The 21,094-nt window shown below is 34.2% G+C and overlaps 1 protein-coding gene across 13 annotated transcripts in view; it reads right to left on the reverse strand.

The window, feature by feature from the left end:
* Window positions 1-21,094, reverse strand: part of EXOC6 (exocyst complex component 6) — a 93,025-nt gene that overhangs the window by 35,925 nt on the left and 36,006 nt on the right. For 6 of the 13 annotated variants that reach the window (XR_013952642.1, XM_080597188.1, XM_080597185.1 and 3 more), the window contains exons 10-19: window positions 21,013-21,059; window positions 20,517-20,637; window positions 18,470-18,541; window positions 17,697-17,794; window positions 16,504-16,609; window positions 14,032-14,141; window positions 12,913-13,024; window positions 11,305-11,439; window positions 7,390-7,569; window positions 4,438-4,467 (exon numbers count right to left, since the gene is read on the reverse strand). Coding sequence is in view for 11 of the 13 variants with exons in the window: in XM_080597188.1 (XP_080453314.1) it covers window positions 4,438-4,467; window positions 7,390-7,569; window positions 11,305-11,439; window positions 12,913-13,024; window positions 14,032-14,141; window positions 16,504-16,609; window positions 17,697-17,794; window positions 18,470-18,541; window positions 20,517-20,637; window positions 21,013-21,059 (1,011 nt within the window). In the remaining 2 variants the exon portion in view is untranslated. The other 7 variants (XM_080597192.1, XM_080597190.1, XM_080597194.1 and 4 more) reach the window with 3 other exon arrangements.

Genomic DNA, 21,094 nt, shown 5'->3' on the forward strand with positions numbered 1-21,094 from the left:
AACCTATTCTTCCACTCAACCAATGTAAAGTTTAAGAAACAAGGACCCTATTCTATAAGCAAAAACACCTGCAAACAGTATTAAAGGCAACTGCTTTTTAACCCCGTCTTCACATTTTGCTGAAATACAAGTTTGTAAAAAGAGAAACCCCTTAGACAAACTTCTTATATTTCAAAGGAGCTTGTAAAGAGAATCTGCTGACATATTAAATCCTTTTTTATAGGGCCCAAAAGCTTTTCTCCTAAGAACAATTGCAGTAAAGAGACATTTGGCTCCTAGGAAATTCCCAAAGGGTCAGCCATATGCATCCTTCCATGGCACCTTCATGGTGCTGCTTTCTAAGACCCACGCTAGCCGTCTCAAAAGCAGCTTTCATCATTCACTATGGTGTCAGTCAATATGATTTATGGACTGCATTCAACAAAGTCAAAGCATATAGAATGAGAAATATGACTACAATCTGCTAATTTGTTTTGTATTGAGCCACTTACGAGTCAAAGACCTGATGTCAGGCTGAGACCAGCAACACAATTAACCGTCCAGTGACAGATTCATCCATCCTCCCTGCCAGGCTGTGCCAATCAAAGACAGCATGAAGCGGCATTTGGAGAAATCAGGGAAAAAAACACCATTCTCTAAGTAGCCTATGGAGGCTTTTGATTGACAGTTTTTGAATATAGCTGCAGAAAACCACCAACTCTTCACCCTCACTGCAAGCTGTGAAATTAGGCTTTTGCTGTCAATCACGAAAACAATAAAATAACACAAACGGCCATCATCAGCATAAAAGGAGATAACAAAACTTATCTGTTAAAACTAAGAAATTAAGCTTAGGAATTAATTTAACATTATGAAATGACAAATAATTTAAAAAAAACAACTTTCTGAAACTGGAAAAAAACAAAACAAAACACCCAACTGTTAAACATACAGATTTCATTAGTTATAATAACTGGTAAATGCATAGATTTTGTACTCTTTGCTTTATCTGCTTCTTTGCTGCTTATAGCAGTCCACACATTGCATATGAAGACAGTTGGACTTGATGATCTTAAAGGTCTTTCCCAACCTAAATGATTTTATGATTCTAGTAACTAAAGCAAGAATAAAATACAACTTTTTAACTATTGATAAAAAAACAAGTATATTCAAAAACACAAATAGAGTTTTAAGACTCAATTTTACTGCCATTCTCTGCTCCAAATTCTAATGAAAATAGTCAAAAATACCTAACAAAGTAATTTGTAATTTTAACTTCACACTGGTCATTCTTTCCCAAAGAGTTGTCCAATACTAACTTTGTACTGACAAAGCATGCAAATTGTGTCTGGAATAAAAGTTCAGATAATTTTAAACTTAGATTAAAAACCCCTATATACCTTCTATAATTTCAATTTAACTTATCCAAAACAAGAGATATGATTACTCTTTAGCTGTTTACTTTCTACCCAGTTCAGGCCCATTGCTTTTTTTTTTTTTCTTTTTTTTCTTTTCTTTTTTTTTTTTTCTGTCTGAGCCAGAAAAGGTTTTGAAATATGAAGGTTTGTCTTCTTTTTTCCTATTCTCAGAAGAACTCTGCCTAATACAGTTTTTCACTGCAGTGATGATGAGACAGGTGGAATTTCCCATAATCTACTAAAGCAGCTGTGTAAAGTTAGGAAAAAAAATCATATGCTACTCACTGAACTGAGTCTTCTTTGATTAGTGAAACACGTGTACTACAACGTCTTTCAATAAAGACGGCCAAACTTTTCCTGACAGGGAAGGTGGCATAGGAACTTGCTTTAAAGAAGCTACTGTGTGGAACTCACATCCTCTCTATTATTTGGAGTGGTAAGTTATCTTGAAAGAGATGAGAACAGCCCGAGAGGCACAGATAGAAAGATTCTAAAATAAAACCATAGCTGGAATTCACTCTTACTGGGTCACTTACTGAGACTGCTTCAGCTGTGACTCCCAGCCACAGCACATCAGCTCCAGTGTCCCAGCCTCTGTAAGACACAGAGGCACATTCCTCAAGGTGCTGCTGGCTTTCTAATGAGGTCGCCAACCTTAAGACCACCCCATTAGAAATAAAGGAGAACTGAACACACTACTAAGGACCTTTAATGTTGGAAATTGATCCTTAATTTCTAACAACTTTCTTTAAAGCACACTCTTTTGCTGATGCTCTAGAGGAAGCATGCTAGTTGGATGCGATAGGCTCTATCTAGGCTGAGTAACTAAATTAAGCTTTGGTTTTATCTGATGTAAAATACCAGGGTAAATTTAGGTGCAAACTAAAAATCCTGAGAAAACATTATAAGCATCCAAAATTAAAAGGAAAAAGAGCAAACATAATATAATTTTATATACATACAATGTATTTTCTTGGCAGTCAGGAATAGAATTTGCTATTTAATGGATGCCAGTCAGCTTTACAGACATTCTCCACACACTCTAACACAAGGTACTTTGGATCCACTTCCAACTTCCTTGGAAGTCAAGACACCAAGATTCCGTCTACTGTTTTTGGCATCTAATCTAAGAGTGCTGTCCTGTTAGAAAACAGTCCAGATGTCTGGCTGCCCTTAATACAAGATTGTAATCTACACTACAGACAAATAATAACTGAAGTTTTCTAATGCTACTGTTGAAAATTACTGACAAATACAGCAAGGACTCCTAGACAATAACACTCGTACTACCATTTGTTTTTTTTTTCCTTTTGACTGATACATTTTATTTTACTTCTGAAACTTACAGGCTGGGAGATGAGTGGTTGGAAAGCTGCCTCGCAGAGAAGGACCTGGGAGTACTGGTTGATAGTCAGCTGAATGTGAGCCAGCAGTGTGCTCAGGTGGCCAAGAAGGCCAACAGCATCCTGGCTTGTATAAGAAACAGTGTGGCCAGCAAGTCTAGGGAAGTGATTGTGCCCCTGTACTCGGCTCTGGTGAGGCCGCACCTCGAGTACTGTGTTCGGTTTTGGGCCCCTCACTACAAGAAGGACATGGAGGTGCTCGAGAGAGTCCAGAGAAGGGCGACCAAGCTGGTGAGGGGTCTGGAGAACAAGTCTTACGAGGAGCGGCTGAGGGAGCTGGGGTTGTTTAGCCTGGAGAAGAGGAGGCTCAGGGGTGACCTTATCACTCTCTATAGGTACCTTAAAGGCGGCTGTAGCAAGGTAGGGGTTGGTCTATTCTCCCATGTGCCTGGTGACAGGACGAGGGGGAATGGGCTAAAGTTGCGCCAGGGGAGGTTTAGGTTGGATGTTAGGAAGAACTTCTTTACTGAAAGGGTTGTTAGGCATTGGAATGGACTGCCCAGGGAGGTGGTTGAGTCACCATCCCTGGAGGTCTTTAAGAGACGTTTAGATGTTGAGCTTAGTGATATGGTTTAGTGGAGGACTTGTTAGTGTTAGGTCAGAGGTTGGACTAGGTGATCTTGGAGGTCTCTTCCAACCTACACAATTCTGTGATTCTGTAAATTGTTTTAACATAAGTTGAATATTTTAACTAATAGGATAAAATGACTGCTTCGTATTTGCCCACCTCTTACACATGTATTTAAAGTGTGTGATTTACTGAATGCAGGACTACGAGAATAGATCTGTGGAACAATTAGATACTGAGTTTCGAAGCTTTTGCTCCAGTCAGTATCCTTGATCTAAAACATACGATGTCTTGAGTTAATTATTTTTTCCCTGAGGAGATATAATTTTAACTGTAAAAAATACATCTTTGAACATATGAATCCCCATACTGTGTACGGTAATGCCTTATACATTTATTCACTTAAATAGTGAATGGCACAGTGTATATTTGTTCAATTAAGCAGCATACAGCAATAAGATTCAAACACATTAGAGCTGATAAACCAGAACTCTATATTCACAGAAAACTAGTAAAAGTAACAACATGAATTTCAACATTTTCATTATAACGGAAATGCTTATGCCAAATAAATTGATGACCTGAAAACAATCAGAACTTGGAAGAATTTGTAAATGTAATTCATCATCTTCTAAACAAATATATATTTGGGGGTACACATTCCCTTGACTTCTGACAGATGTAGCAGAGGAACGATGGAACTTTCACTGATTCTTTATTTTGTTTTATCGCTCCACCCCTATTTTGTATGCATGCCTTATAGCTGCATTTTGATACATGACCTCACTTCCAAAAGGTCTCAGCCTCCTCTAAATGATCTCATTTGGGATGCAATGCACACCCCACCACCCTTCTGCAAGGTTTTTAGGGCTCCTGCCCTTCAAGTACATGAAAACCCAGTGTTAGTCATTAACCTGATTCCTGCATGCAATCACACAAGGTACACAGCAAGTCATCAGCAAAACAGAAAGATCTTTTTATTAAATGATTAAAAATTGAAGCAATAAGCCTGCAGGCAGTTCATAGTTTTTCAGTTCACATGCTTTTTCTTCATCTTTCATCTACTTACCGACATAGCTGCATGGTCATTGTTGTTATTCTGAGAAGGAAACCAGTAAGGCAATCAAAACAAAAAAATTAAGATGTACTGTCAACATCAAAAAAAAAAAGAATAAAAAATTGGTAGCAATAAAAGGTAAGGAAAAGTTTCAAAAAATAACAATTATATCTACATAATTCCTTCTTTTTTTTAAAAAAGGAAAAAAAACTGAACTTTTATAGTATTTTGTCAAGGCCCAACTAAGAGATTATAACTGAAGTAATACTAATTCAATAATAAAATGTTTTTCTGTAATAAGGACAAGTATGCCAAAATATCAAATTAGCAATCCTTCAAATTAGGAAACATCTGTTGATATGCCTTTCCAGAAAGTTTTCATTATAACAGATAATCGATTCCAAAATACTTTGGTTTTAAAATAAATGCCATGCTTACTGTCATGGCCTATAGAGGCAATCTGTACATTATTAACTTAATTCACACAAAATTTAGAATGGCTTAGGACAGTACTAATCTAAATGTAACACAATGCATTAATACTTTTTAACACAAAGCTAAAGGTACTATAACTGGAAGATGAAATAAATATATTTTCTTTCCCCAAACTGACACTAAAGCACAGTGCATAAATACAGAGAAGAATACTATGATATAAAACTTGAGAGAAAAAACATTCAGAGATGTAAGATGTTTCTAGCAATTCCATGTGTCTACATTTCTACAGAAATAATTCTGTATAGGCCCATGCGAGAGCACAAAAGGAGACGTCCCCATGTGTTTACACAGCTTACACACACATCTAAAACAAGACAGGAATCTAACGGCAGGAATCTGACAACAGCCAAAAAAATTGTTAAAGAACATAGCATAACACTTTTACCAGAAGACTAGATTTTGAAACAGTATCAAACAGAGTCAGTGACCCTTGAATGAGACTATGGAGAATGAATGCAGCAAAGTAGCGCCCCAAGCCCTAGCACTACAGCACAATTGGATCCACTATGGTAGTAAGAGAAGAGATTCCTCTACTCGTCCCACTCTTCTCCTTAGTAAAATTACAACCAGTGGTCAGAACTTCTGTTCTTTGATTTCTGATTACAGGCATCGTTCTGAAGAACTATTTTGCACAGTAGGATGTTTCTGCCAGCAATACAAAATTATTATAGAAATGACACTGTGACATTCTTATTCTGTTAATGAAAATGAATACTAAAATTATTCTAAATTTTAACTGTGCCGTATGCTAATCTAGTTTTACCTATGACTCCACAGCACTTACTGTTTTACTGAGTTATGGAACTTACTTCTGAGCTTGCCACAGAAGATATCTTTACTGTAGATTTTTTTTTTTCTTAATGAAAATAACTTACTACTATGTATCTAACCAGAATCACCAAAATTAAACTGTATACACATTTTCATATAATCTTCACAGCTCATGCACAACAACATTTATAGGACTGTATATTTCTACAATCTGCCAAGCCAGAACAGTAAGTGATGCACAGGATAAGTCAAGTTAGAAGAACCCTCTTGCCAGAGCAGACTAGTAAATCTTACAGCCCCAGCATGTAACCTGGCCAGAGTTTGAAATTACAGAATAACCTCCTCATAGGAACTAGTTTTCTCCAAAGTTTGGCTTGTGCCCCTAGGTGCTTATTTATATTCCCTTCATGCTTTTCAAGTCCTAATGCCATAGCAGCATCCTTACAACCCTCCTAACAAACTATCTCATTCAAGGAAACCACATTTTCATTTCAGCTTATAGAAGAACATTATTTAAGTTTCTGTCTGTGCCCCATTTTAGAACAGGTATATCACAACATACACTCATGATAAACTTCTTTACATCTTTCTCTAGAAGCTGTACATCATTGCTCACAGCTGCTGTATGCACACGGCCATTGAGGAGCAGTGCCATTTGTTCAAAGAGTGACAAAAAGTGACAGTGAAATTAACTAACAAACATGCTATTCTTTATTAAAAAATTGCTTGACTTACTTGGCATGGAAGCACATGCCTCATACTTCCATTCACATAAACATTATGTGATACATTTTGAGTTATTAAAAAAATAGACTGAAGAATCACAACCACTCAACATGATTTAGAAGACCTGAGAAGCCCGCTATGCCAGCAACTTCAAACTTTGCTGTGCATGGAAATAAATTATCTTTTACTTCCAGTCTGGAGCCTAGAAACATTCTGTGCATTGAGAACTAATTCCTGACAGGCATTACATGTGAGTAAAGCAATCAGACATAAGTGTGACGGTAGCAACCAAGGACAAGCTGATGAAAAGCAGATGCAGCTCAAAAGACTTACTGAAGTTACTCCATACTTACAAAGGTATAAACTATAATGATGATAACTCAAATTAGAAATTGTCTTTTTTATCTTAAAGCAAGGGGAAATCAGACAACAGAATATAACAATGAGCACACAAAACAGGTTGCCAATGCCCTTTTACCTAGAACAAAGTGACAAAGAATATATTTGAATAAGAACAAGGACTTGTTTCAATGAAGCTCATTTAACAAGAATCAAATGACTAACTAAAAAAAACTTTCGAGAACCCAAGGCCTCCAGAATATTCTGCACAAATGCAGGACTTGCACCTATTTGGTGTCCTCTGAATCAATGAATGTGTATACAGAACTGTACAGAGAAGGCCATTTGAGGACTAGCCTGCTCTAGAAAACCACCTATGTTCTTACACAATTTGTAAATTAGCTGTTGTTATAATTATTACTATTCAAAAGCATTTTTCTAATTATTATGATAGATAAGCATCATCAACATAGTGAAACATCTGAAAACACGTCTGTATTGAAAATACTGAAAAATTAATCTGCTAGCATGTATGCAATTCAAAAATCACATATTTGTTCAAAATATCAGTATTTTAAAATAAAATAAAGCTACAATGGCTTGAAATTAAACTTAATTTTCAATACTTACAGGTAAATGAGTAAAAACTTGAAATGTGCTTCTTAAAAAGTTTATAAGGTCCATTAAGTATCCACTGGCTCTTCCATCTGATTCAGACATTGTCCAATCATAGTCAGCAATCTGAATAAATTCATCTATTTTTTGGTTAAGTTTTGTATATATTTCTCCTTCTGCAGCATGCCTTGCATCCTGAAAATAAATAAAGTGCACAACTGTCAGAATTCTAAAATACTAGTAGAACATAGATAAATAGTTTTCATCAATTAAACCGAAGTCTTGTGTTTTTCTCTGATACAAGGTTTATTTACCCTCTCTTACAAAGAAAATAACAAAAGAACCTAATTATTTCATCTGTTACGGCAGGAGGTCCAGCAATCATAGCATTTTTATGTAATTAATTTAATGCTGTACATCTGAAGAATACGCATCATTTTCACCGTCCCTTACATATCCTGATCATAACACACCGATACAGAGCGCTCCCCTACTTCCTCACACTCATTTTTGTTCTGCCACCATCTAGATCCTCCTTTTGGGACAGTAGATGTAGAAATGATCTATCTGATCAGAGATAACATTTAGCATTTTTAGCATTTAAGCAAGTTTAGGATAGATCCTCATAGAAGCAATGTGATCTACCTACAGATGTTTGATAAAGTGTATCTTGCTGGAAAGGCATGCTTTTGCCAGACTGGAATTTAATGATACTGGAAAAATTCTATACTCTGATTCGGGCTCAAGATGACACTTTCTTCAATGATCTTGAAAAACAAATCAATTAAGAGGTTTAATTTTAAATGAACTGGTCAGTTGCTGAGGGTTTTTAGAGAGGAAAAATAGGTTGGGTACACTGGAGCAACATAAAAGTGGATAAAAGTCCCATCACAAGTTCTTACCAGCCCATTACCAGCCCAAAATCATGGCAGTTCTGACAAGGTGCAAATAAGAAAGGAAAAAGGAAATAAAGAAAAATCAAAAGGCTCTAAAGGCCTAAACGTGGCACCACATCGTGTGCATCAAATTCAATCTTCAGCCAGGCTCCAGGCTGTGAGGCACTTCAGGAGGAAGTGAGCAAGCATATGGTCCTGACATGTAGGTATATCAAGGTATGGTTCACTAAAAATGGCATTTTTACTGCCAAACCAACTTGTAAAAGCTTCCACTAACCAGCTCTCCTCTAACACATAACAATCTGGGAACCTGTAAATGTCTCAAACAAAGGAGTATGTTGACATTCACAGTTTGTAGATGGCTATTAATGTAACAGCTTCAATTAAAGTTAATTCTTTGTTTAAAGTTTCTAATTAATGATGAAACCTCAGTTTCAACAATCTATAAGATCAAGGCTTGCAAATACATCTGCTTAAGCTTAGTGAGATTACTTGGTTTATAAAACAAACAAAACCCAAGTCATTTATGGAGTGGCTGTATCATCTTCAACAGTTAACTGGTTGTACTAAGTGGCAACGACAAGACCAGCCCATGGGTTTTTGTTTCTGGAAGCCTGGTTTTGGCTACTTTTTATTTTGCTTTGGTTATTGGGTTACAACAGCAGCAGTATGCTGCCAACACTTTAAGCAAGGACTGTTGTACACTGTTCCCTGAGAAAACTGTGAACAGATTAGAAACCCAGAAATTACTTCTGAGAAGCAGCACTGTGAATCCCATGCATGATAAAGAGTGAATTAGCAGTAGCTCCAAGAGGCAGATGAAGAGGAAGTATTCCATTTCATAACTTGGTGACAGAATTGCATCAAAAACTGATTTCAAGAGACAAAGAAATAAAATGGTATCCACTTCTGCAGTCAGTCATCCAAAGCTGGAAAGGGTAGCTGTAAATACTGAACGCTAGACAATTGTTTAATTTGATAAAATGAAACTAGCATTATTTATTTATTTATTTTTATTTTTCCTTCTAGCCACATGAAACAATGCTTGGAGAATTTGAATGGTATTTTAAAATGACATCTTATATATAATATAAAATGGGAAAAACAGTTCTCTAATATAGTAGCAATGAAATAGGTTTGAGGGTTTCTATTAAAATATAAAGTGGAGATGAATTTGTAAGATCATCTCATGGAATGTAAATGTGATCAACACTGCTAATAAAAGGAGATTTTTGATCACTCAGAAAGAATGGACATGACATGATTCGCCACCAGGAGATGAATTTAATAATCGTATAGCATACCAAACTCCATGAGGGCCCAGCTGGGGAACCACATGTAGTTTTTCATTAAGATAGAAAGGGAAAGAAAAAAAAAAATAGGGATTAATGAGAAAAGAATGTTCTGCTATAAGTGGAGAATGTTGTGCTAAGTTCTCCAGGGAAAGAGATAGGAGAGAAACCAGAAAAATTTTCTTATGTTTGTCACTGCTCACTCTGTACTGTGCCATATGCAAATTAAAATACACATGCACAGTACTAGTATATAACAAACAAACTACTCAGCCTATATCTAACAGGATAGGTCAAAATTTAGTAAAACCATACTAGCAGGACAATGGCTACAAGTAGCTACAGCTGCTAAGTCAGAACCTTTCTGCCTTGCTTTATTCATTAAACCCTTTGGGGGAAAAAAAAATAAAGTTAATGGGAAAATTATTGGATAACAAGTGGAAATATGAACTGTATTGCAATGTTGATGTCACCTCACCCATCTTTAAAATGTATGCCAGAGGGGATATTATAATAGGATAGGCTACATATTGTACCAAGAGGAAAAAAAAATTAGGTGCAGAAAACAGAACTACTCTAAATAGGATTAATTCTCCTTATCCCATCTTCCTTTGTTTCAGTGTACACTGTAAAACAAAAACCAAAACAAAACAAAAAAAAGGGGGGCGGGGGGGGGGGAACAACAACATACCTAAAGTTTAAGTTACAGCTGCTTTGGAATCCCTTCTAACCTTTTTTTTTTTTTTTTTTAATGTTTTGTTTCTCCTCCAAAAATTTCTATATAAAAGTCCCAAGTGACTGAGAAGGCAACACACTGGCTGAGTTAACTGGACAAGGTGACTTATAGAGGATTATTTTTCTGTAGGAATATTTTCTTCAAAAAGAAACCCCCAAGTCCCTCCCGACGCACACGCAATTGCTTCTATTCTAAACCAAAAAGGCCACTTGGATAGACGATCATATATAGATTTGCTTTCTGAATATACAATATTGAATATAATCTCAACCACTCAGTCATATACATATAAGTGATAAAATCATGTGTTTTGGAATAAATGCTCTTCAATTTCTTCCCCTTCCTACTTAGGATAGCTATTACTATTTAAAGATAAAAAATACTAACACTTTTTTGTAGATAATTATACTTTAATACAATTACTTATATTTAGCCCTATATATTCCATTTTAATGACCATTACTGCACATAAAAATTTAAAGGACATGTAAATAAAATATGAATTCTAAAAAGAATATTTTATGCTTTGTATCACATTCTTAATACTACTTTTATATTATCATTACACAGTCTGAAAATATACCACAAATATTTCTATTGTAGAATAAAACCAACCAAACAATACAAACATTTCAGATTACAGTTGCTGTTTTTGCATGATTCCATTCAGAAATGGAAGATGTTACACAGCTTGGAGCTTAATCTATTGAAAGCTTCTGGTGCAGTCAGGCTTAACTTGTCATTTTGTAACGTAGTAAAAGATGTATCTGAAACAATGTGGATGCGCTTCTCATATAATGACAAATTTCAGATAATACTGATAACATAAAAAGTGTTTATCTGCTCAGTGTTATAAATTAATTCTTAACAGTTCCGATTTTTTACACAGTCAAAATGAGAAAATGTGCAGCTTTCCCCTCATTCCCTTTTATTTTAAAAAACATTAAAATCACTATAAATGAATTAACTTTTCATGTGGTCATGTAACAGATGACATAAACTATACCTTAAATGTAGAAAGTCCATAAAGTCTTGCAGTGTGAACAGTCACTTGTGAAATGTTTGTAATGTTAGATATAAAATCCTCAAGGTATTTACAGGCTTGTTCCAGGTGGGTTGTGTTTATGATGATTTGAACAAGCTACAAGAAATAAACAATTACTATATAAAGCCTTTTTCCCTTTGCCATTTTTTTATAAATGGGTAGTTCTTTCAACAGCAGTGTTACTAGAAGTTAATTACAGCATTTCAAGTTACCAGCTATTAACTGGCAATTTTAAAGTTATCTTTCAAATACCATTAAGGAGCAATACCACAGTTTACATACAAATGATGCCATTTTAAAAATGAAGATTGCAGGCACTTACTCAGTGAAATGAATCTAATTGATATTTTAGAATTAAGAAAAGGGGAAACAAAAGATAATATATTGCCAAAATAAAAACACTAACTTGTACCACAAAAACAAGTAAACAAACAACAAAACAAACACAATTACTGCAATTAAAAAAAAAATCAAATAAAAGTGATGCATAAGGAAGTTAGGAAACTTCAAAAATAAGGTTGCCAACTCCTCAACCCCCCGAATAGTAACAAACCTGCTTTTGATATAAATGTATGATATAGATATACACAATATAAATCTTCGTACAAGAAGGACCTTTATTCACATTCAGTTCACAAATTAGACAACACAGACAATGCATAGTAACTGACACAATAGTATAAGAGTGCCATCCTCACTAGACTGCCTGGCTCCAACATATTTCAGTGAACCCTACCATAATGCTTGGTAAAATAACAGTTTTCTCTTTTGAACATTTTTCTCACAAAAAATATTGTCTTGATAATTAAATACCTCAAATATATTAGTGTGTTTTGTATATCCTTTAACATATTCCTGTGCTAACTACAATAATTCAGAAAACTATCTCGAAAAATTGCATGGCTTGTCTTACTAACGTGGCAATACATGATTTTAGAGCTTTCCTCCTCATCATCTTTTTAAAATTTCATCTATAAAAGGGATTCTTGCAGTTTAAAAGCAACATTCAATATGACATAACACTGCACTAATGGCAGCAGTCTAATGCCTTTTCAGCAATATCATGCATCATCTTTCAGTCAGTACCTGCTGTCTCCTGACCTGCAGTGAATGTTCATAGAGTGATTTGCTATTTCTCCCTATCTTTTTTTTAAAAGGGAAAAATAAACTTGGCAATGTCCTGCTATGTGCTAGACAGAAGCAGAACACAAGAATTGTGTCCTGTACGCAAGCAAAGCAGTAAGAGTTTTCAGGTAATTTCTTGCAACCCCCTGTTTATCATACAGGAGACAAATCTCTTTCGTTGTCACCTATCTCTCAGTAAGCATCCTTACGTAAATATATTTCCAACTAGACCCAACGCTTTATCTTACTTTTTTATTTATCTATGTAGTAGATATTGACAATTCTTTATACTTCTCCACCTTTTTAAAATGTCAACTTTAAAGAAAACACAACTTGCTTTTATTACACAATCTTAACTCTATATTATATCAAAATTCACAAGAATAGTTTTAGCACTAATTTTCTTAGAACAGCACAGTTTTGAGTGTGTATTTTAAAACTTACCTCTGTTAAACCTATATGAGGCTTCTTAATTAGGTTCTGTAAACAACTACTTAGAGTTCTGGTTAGCAGCAAATTTGTAGATTTTCTGAGCATATCATCTATTTCCGTTGAGCTGAAAAAAACATGTATAACTGTGCTGTACATGACAATACTTGCAGTAAAACTTATTTTCTTCCTTGCAAAGAGAACTTTTCATGTTCAGAATTAACTATATGCATTGATTATCTGGTTGCTTCAAATCGTCTGTGTTCTAACGCACAAAACACCTCTTTCACTTACCAAATTATCCATTAACTAAATTTCAATGTTGAAGCAAAACTTGTTATTTTTAGATTTTGGACATGTTTATTGACACAGCAGTTAGGACGGAGTAATTTGTGTTTTTTAATGAGTTACCACAGAGGTCAACATGTGCCAATTAGTACGCGTAAATTATAAACTGTATCAATTAAGAATGTGTGAAAGCGAGTCATTTACATCTTTAACAGTGCAGAAGTGGGTGAGCAGCCACAAATACCACCCAGATTTCAGATCTACAATGTTATTTTATGTAATTAAAACTGAGCTTCTGAGGTGCACAAGAGTAAACAAGACGGGAGAATTATGATGTTTTCCTTCAGAAAAAGGTGGGAAAGAAGACGGAATTAGCATGCAGACAGCAGTTTATTGCAAGAGAAATCATCACTAAGAAAACTCAAAGCACTAAAGAGGGAAAGCTAGATTGAAGTAATCAGGGGTTCTACACAATTATTTCTGAAATGATCAGTATAAAAGCATATTTTTGAAATCTTACAGGGTTTGTTAAACAAAAAAGCTTCAGATTATTTGAATTAGCCAATACCGTTTAAAAAGCCACAGCACTGCTTTAGAGTATTCACCATGCCAAGCTACCTTCACCTACACACACAGCATACATACACACACATGTACACATATCAAATATGTTATAGCACTGGAAATCACAGATTAAATATAAAAACTTAAATATGTAAATTATTAAACAAGCACAACAAGAAAGTACCCAGGAAAATGTATTTTCAATTTAATATATATTGTTAGTTCACCTGGAAGTTATAGGTTACTTTATACCCATTCACATTCGTCAGACTTAAAGCTTACCTGCGGTGAAGTGACTCTGAAAATTTAAGGCTTGCATAAATAAATTCCTTAACCTGGATATAAATCTGAGGCACTGACTGAGACATTGGGAGCTTCTTTGGAAAGGATTGCTGTAAAAATAAAAGACAATGCTATCTTATACTTCAAATTCTGATTCTAAGAAGAGATTGGCATTAAACACAACAACTGGAAAACCACTTAACACTACCAATGTTTTAATCTCTTATGCTTTTATGTTTTTCATCAAATATAAACAGTGGTATGTGTTGAGCTAACTTCTGAATCTTTTAAATAGCTTAGAAGCAAAATATAACATTATCACTTATTTTAATTACAATAAAGTTTAGAGACAGTAGGTAGTTTAAGATCCCTCTGTAGAAAGCAATTTACAAACACATTAGAAAACAGTCTGAATAGACAAGATATAGAATTAAGTGTGAAGAGAGGCTCAAAAAAATGCTTATTGTTTGACAAGGGAAATAAAAAAAATCAGAAGTTGTCCAATGTGTCTGAGATATTCAAAGCATCATGAGAATGTTTAGACATATATTTACTATTGCATATTTACCTCTAGATGATTCACAAAATTTTAACATAGTTTGGATTCTTTTCATTAATTTAGATGAACACATGGGAAATACTAGTCATCTGCAATAATAAAATTACACTTCTCACTTCATTTTTAAAGTTGATATTGTATTTGGATGGAAAAAAGAAGTTCTACTATATTTAAACACACAAACCAGTTATTTCCTCATTGAATACATAATTTTTTGAAATCTGCAAAACAATTTCCTGTTTATTACAGAAAGATCCTAATCCAAGAGAAAAATAATTAACAACCTGTATCATCCTAGCAGAATTCTATTTCTCTAAATAAGAGCATAAATCAACAGCAGCTCAAAGGTTTTATATTAAAACCCAAAACAGATTACCTTTCCACCCCTCTAACCAGAGCTCCTTATTTAAGATTATTTGATGTAACACGTATGTGGTATAAGTGCCATGCATTTGTGTCATTCAACAGTGATAGAAAACATTTTTAATGATAAAATTTACTTCATATATATGTCCATCTGATTCAAGCAATGAATTTTTATGATAAAACAAGAGCAATTGTATTCAACTATAAAGATCTTCACAATGTTCTAACAGCAGCGCTTGAGTATCAACCTTCTTACACTCAACAATTGGAGAAGCAATTTGTTGTGCAATCCTGTACAGTGTCTGGTCAATACAGAAGGACACAACATTCTTTCTGTCAACAGATTCTTATAGTAACCAGCAAGAAAATAAAAAAGAAAAAGAAAGAAAAGCCAGTTGTTTAATTTCTGAATATGGACGGGGAGTAAAGTGCAGACATTAGATTATATAACCAAACCACGAGAGTTTGGCACATTCCATCTTTAGATTTCTGAACAGTGGAGTCCAGAAAAGAATGTTTTGTCTAGTCAGATTGGATTTGGTATATTAAATATTTACTCATGTTCTGGTTTCAGTTCTGCCTAATGTGCTGCAAGCAACTCCTAGGATAAACTTACTTGTAAAACTGTGAATTTGATTTATCCTAATCTATAATGCAATATTAGACGTTTCATCTCTCTTTATACTAATTGTAGAGAAATACACGTTTTCAGAGGTGAAATTCATTTTAATCCGTAATAGGCATCACAGATGCATCAAAATGGAATTAGTCCTCTGGGGTGTCTATTCTTCTCTATGAACTGCTGAATCACAGAATTAATCTCTTTTTACTTTTGCAGATATCTGTAGTGAGGGATCTTGGATAAACCAGTTTCCCTCTACACCAGTTACTCCAACTGTCATGTGGTCCTTAGATTTAGTTACCCTCTGCAGACTCCACCATGTGTCTAATACTACTTGATAAGTACAACCAAAACCATATTTAGAAAGCAGAACTTACTAGCCATCTTTCTGTGAAAGCATATTTTAGTGAAAGAATGGCTGATGCTATGAAAGAATAGTGGGATGCCAGTAGAGCAGAATTATTTACAGTCCCTTTGTGTCTGCTTTGTCCCACATGCCCAAACACAAATAATTAATTTACAAAGTGAAATAAAGAAGTTGCTGTCTCTAATAGATCCTTGTTTATCATTACTTGTACTTTCGCAATGTTACAATATATAATATACTGTTGGGCTACAAAACCCAATGTCTTGCAACAAAATTTAAGTTAACTAATTAAAGACAGATTGTATTAATTAAACCATATTATTAATTTGTTTACAAAACAATGGGTTTCATTATTCATTCAAGCATCAGAACAAATTACTAAGCTTTAATTTTCATATTTATTTATTACTATATAATTACATTCAGAGAAGGTGATTTAGCCTCTTAATCTACCTAGCTTTTCAAATTTTAATTATTTTTTAATTATAAATATCATTACTGTCCTATGAGTCCCTAATTGAATTTTGGCAAACTTTAATAACATAAAATTTTCGTTACCTTATCAAGTTCTGGATCTTGAAAAGGAAATTTGCTTATAACTATTTTGTATTCCTCTTCATTTGCTACAGGAATAGGGCTGTAGTTGTCTGCTTCAAAAATATCCCTGGTGAATTTGTTGGTAAAGTGAAAAAAAAATGGGATTAATTTATTTATAGTACTTTCCAGAGTTAAAATACGTAAATGGATATAAATTTTACTACCACAAAATGTTATGAATTGGGATCATTCTAATATCAGAAATCCAAACTATTTTTAGATTAATTTGAAACTATCTTTTATATGCTAACTCTTTAGACCATGTATTATCACAGAGCAAAAATAGCTGAAAACATTTTACTATGTGTGTCTCAAAAAAATTATACAATAAAGGAATTTTAGATCAACTAGTCAGCTTCAAGGAAAACCATAGTGAGATGTTTGTTAATTATGGTAGCCTACACTAAAGGAGATATCCAGAACATCTCACTTCAGTACCACAGCTACACAGAGTCAACGGAGATGATTCAGAGAACTTTACACAAATGGACACAGCTTTACTGAAGTATCCTCTGGACTTCTCTATTAGTCCATTGACTATATTAGGTGTCTAGAGAGCTTGAGAATCTTAAGTAGTCAAGTTCATTTTAAGGTTTTCTGCAATATGATATAACATCTTTTATGGTAAACAACATCTGTATATTTAGACATCATACCCTATCTGCAAACAGGCTTTTGAGTACAGTTCTAGGCTACTCTATTCCCAGGCTTACAATTTGGTCAACCAAGCAATTCCAAGGAAGAGGTGGAAACCCACATGCATTAAAAGAATGTGATGATGTACTGGCAGTGTCAGGACTCTTGTCAGGGATATACACATATCAGCTAACTTTAAACATTAAGATAACCTAAATTAGGAACCTAATGACCTATAGCGATTGCCTAGCTAGGGTGATTAGGTTCCTAATGAAGAAAAACAGGTGTCCTCTTTGGTGACTCTCTAATAAAGTCCCAAATAAGGAGGGTTCCTTCTCCCCATTAACCATAAAAACAGTCCTCAGTGGTTCCTCCCTGAAGATTAGCTACATATAGACTTAATTAGTTCATATAGACTTAATCGATTCTTCCAGAATTAAAACTCTATCAAGAAAACTTCAAGACAAAAACAATAGATGCAATACGAAAAGCACAATTAATTATTTTGAAATACTAACCTGAACAATCCAGACCACTTTTTAAGAAGTGTTTCATTGTACTGGTCTCTTATCTCAAATAAAAGATCAAAGAGTCGATTCACAGGAAAACCGTAGCCCTGAGGTAAAAAAAATGAAAAGGATGGATGATTCAAGAAATAATACATTCATTCTTATCATATCACTTCAAAATTCTGAGATGGGACTGATTATTCAATCTTATCCCTTCTATAAAACAAATCATACTACTGTAAATACACCATTACAATTAGAAGATTACATATTAAATTTTTAGTAAATATTCTGTGCCATGCTTTCAGTTTTCAAGCAGAAATTTGTCCCATTTTTCTGTAACATTTAAGTTGCTATTTATGCAAAAATCTATCTTCTTCATCAGTCTGTTAAACACTGCAAGAATACTTTTTAATGATATTTATCTGGACTTCTAGTTACACAGTTAACAGTAGCTGGAATGCTAATTCTTGCTTAAGATCAGAAGTAAAACATTGTCAAAAGACAAAAACGTACAAAAATTACAAAGCTAACAATGATTTTGCATAGATATGAATAACTAGATGCTAGCTGGATAACCCAGAATGCATACACTAAGTTAGTAATTCTGAAGAGGTGGAACAAGGGCAAGAAATATAAAATTATAATTAATTATTTAAATATTGTGTTATTTTGTACTTGATTCATATATATGACTGAGAGATCCAAAGCACTGTATTTACTCATCTAAAGGAAAAATTTGACTCTGTGAATTTCAGTTAAATTACTAATATAATACCTACCTGCAAAGTATCAGCAAATACTACAATGAGATTCTTTAGTTCCAGAACAAGATCAGGATCACTGCAATATGACTGAAAGTGAGAAATTCTGGTTTTGTTAAAATGGTTTTAAATAGTGGACATATGTTTTCAAAGAACATTAGCACAGAAGGTTAAATTCTCCAGCCTTACCCATTTACCTAACTGACTGCCTTGGTGAAAAACAACTTATACTCACTTATCTTTACCTAGTGTAGTTATATAAAAGCCTTTGCTCAATTTCTTATGTGAAAGTATATATCAGTAGTACAAAGCTCAGAAAAAGTAAACTAAAATATGAGATGCAATAAAAATTAGTGTTGAACTGAGATTCAAAATCAGCAAATTACATTTATTTTAATGGAATATAAGCATACATCAAAATGCTTTGCTAAATTAACATCAGAGATTTCCACAGGAATTTCTTTTGAACACTAAGCCTGGGTCTAACCAGTGCTAACACTGTACCACCTCAGACAGTTTCCCAGATGTAAGGGCAAAACCCTATAAAAATACTTTCTCAGTATTTACTCAAATTACAGATTTGATGAAAAAAGGTCAGACATTAAATTCTTTAGTAGACTAAATGACTGAAACTTGATTTTTACCTTAACTTCATTATTTTCAATAGTGGATAAAGTACAAAAATACTTATATTTATATAATTTAAAGCATCATGGTAGTGAAAAATTGGTTAGAGACTATATTTGACTGTTTCAGCTTTCTTTAATTTTTGCTCTGAGTCTACTTAAATAAAGTAAGGGTTTGGTTTGCAACACCTCATAAGACAATACATATTTATCTAAACATTATTCTGTACTAGGATGATGTTAGAAAGAGACTGTCATAGAATTGGTTTTGATAGGAGTTATGCATTTTAAGAAGAAATAACGATCAACTACATCAATGACATTACATGGAAGAGTTCTTTAAATTAGAGATTACATTATTTCTTAAAGTACTGTACTCTTAAATAGGTCTATAAATCTGTATGCAGTCAACTAACCTGCAAAGTATTTAGCTTAAAAAAATACATGAATATCTCTTAATTTATTCCAATCCTCTGAAATGAATTAAAAAGTCATTAGACCATCTCATATAACACTGATCAGTAAAGTTCCTGTGATAAAACTATAGCTGCAATCTGAATTTTTCCCCAGTTTTTCTAAGTATATATGGATAGTAAAATATTCCTCAAATTAAAGTCCAACTGTACTAAAAATAACATTCTATTAAGAAACCACTACTGGCAAACATTAAAAAAGATAAAGATAAAACTTTTCTACTTTTTCTGTTTGCAAATATTACGTCAAACCAGCCCTTACTGGTAAACTCAAGCAATTCGCTATCAGTCAGTCTCAGTGAACAATGGTATTCCACTGATTTTCGCTGAGGAATAAGAAATAGCACACAGTATCATTTGAAACGGAACAGAAATGTAACTTCAGGAGGTACCCTATGAATATACTGAAATACTCAGCTGATACGGAATTACATTCTAACATCCTGAAGATTTTTCCAATACCTTTACTTCAACATAAACATATTACTAGTATAGCACTGAAGAGATAGCTCCAAGGGTTTTGCTGGTGGAGTTTATTTTGGAAACACAGCATTTGGAATGATAATTAGGAACTATTTCCTGGTGGTGCTTTCAGTGCTGAACTATTCAATCTGATCTAATGAAGAGGTCAGTCGAGACTAATGAGGAAGGATTGCAATAATAACAGCAGATTAACTCTGCATATTCTAAGCTGCTGGACTAAGAGAACGTTTGGAAGACCCAGTGAGTTGTAAATCAGTGAAGGATTATGCAAATAGCCCATGGCTGTGGATCACAGCCTGATACTGTTGGGAAAAAACAAAAGCTTGGCAGGCTCCCTCCCATATCTGAGCAATTTTTAATCACAAGGAAAAGAAAACATGAGAGAGGTGTAATTTTTCACTTTCTTATTATCTCAGTTTTATACACACAGAACTCTTGGGTAAAAGATTTTAAACTGAAATACTGATAAATCTTTTCACTTACTGAATGCGTTCTAAGAACAGCAATGATCTTTGAAAGGGCCATGTTCCAGAGTTCATCAGTGTATGTTCTAGTTACCAGTCCTTGGGTTACGTGTAATATGTGGTCTTCTACTACAAAGAAACTAAAATAAAGCAATACTTAAATTAAGTTGTCTTTTAACATTAGAGCAAACTCTTTCGCACACAAGTATAGTCAAACCCTTTCCCACTGGAGAAGTAACACTTTGGTAGGTTTGGTGTTCTGCTTTGCCCAGCACAAAGTCAAACTGTGAAAAGCTTGTTTTGTGCCCCCTGGAGCCCAGGGTGCTGAAGGGTCCTTGTGGGGCACCATACTGGTAGGATATGAATGCTTTTCATTGCTCAGATTCAGCTACCAACACCCACATGATTTGTGCAGAAACTGAATCTTGCGGAAGTTTTTGGACAATGGGAGAAAAAAGGGTAAATTAAGAATGAGTATAGTACATCTGAAATAAATCTCCATTTAGAAAACTTACCCTACAATCTGGCTGAAGTATCTTCTATAGCCTTCTACCGTTTCATGCTTGCAGTGAAAAAGAAAAGAAGATTAAGAATAAA

The sequence above is a fragment of the Anser brachyrhynchus genome (genome assembly GCF_964034855.1).
Source record: "Anser brachyrhynchus genome assembly, chromosome: 6".
In the NCBI taxonomy this organism is placed as follows: domain Eukaryota; kingdom Metazoa; phylum Chordata; class Aves; order Anseriformes; family Anatidae; genus Anser; species Anser brachyrhynchus.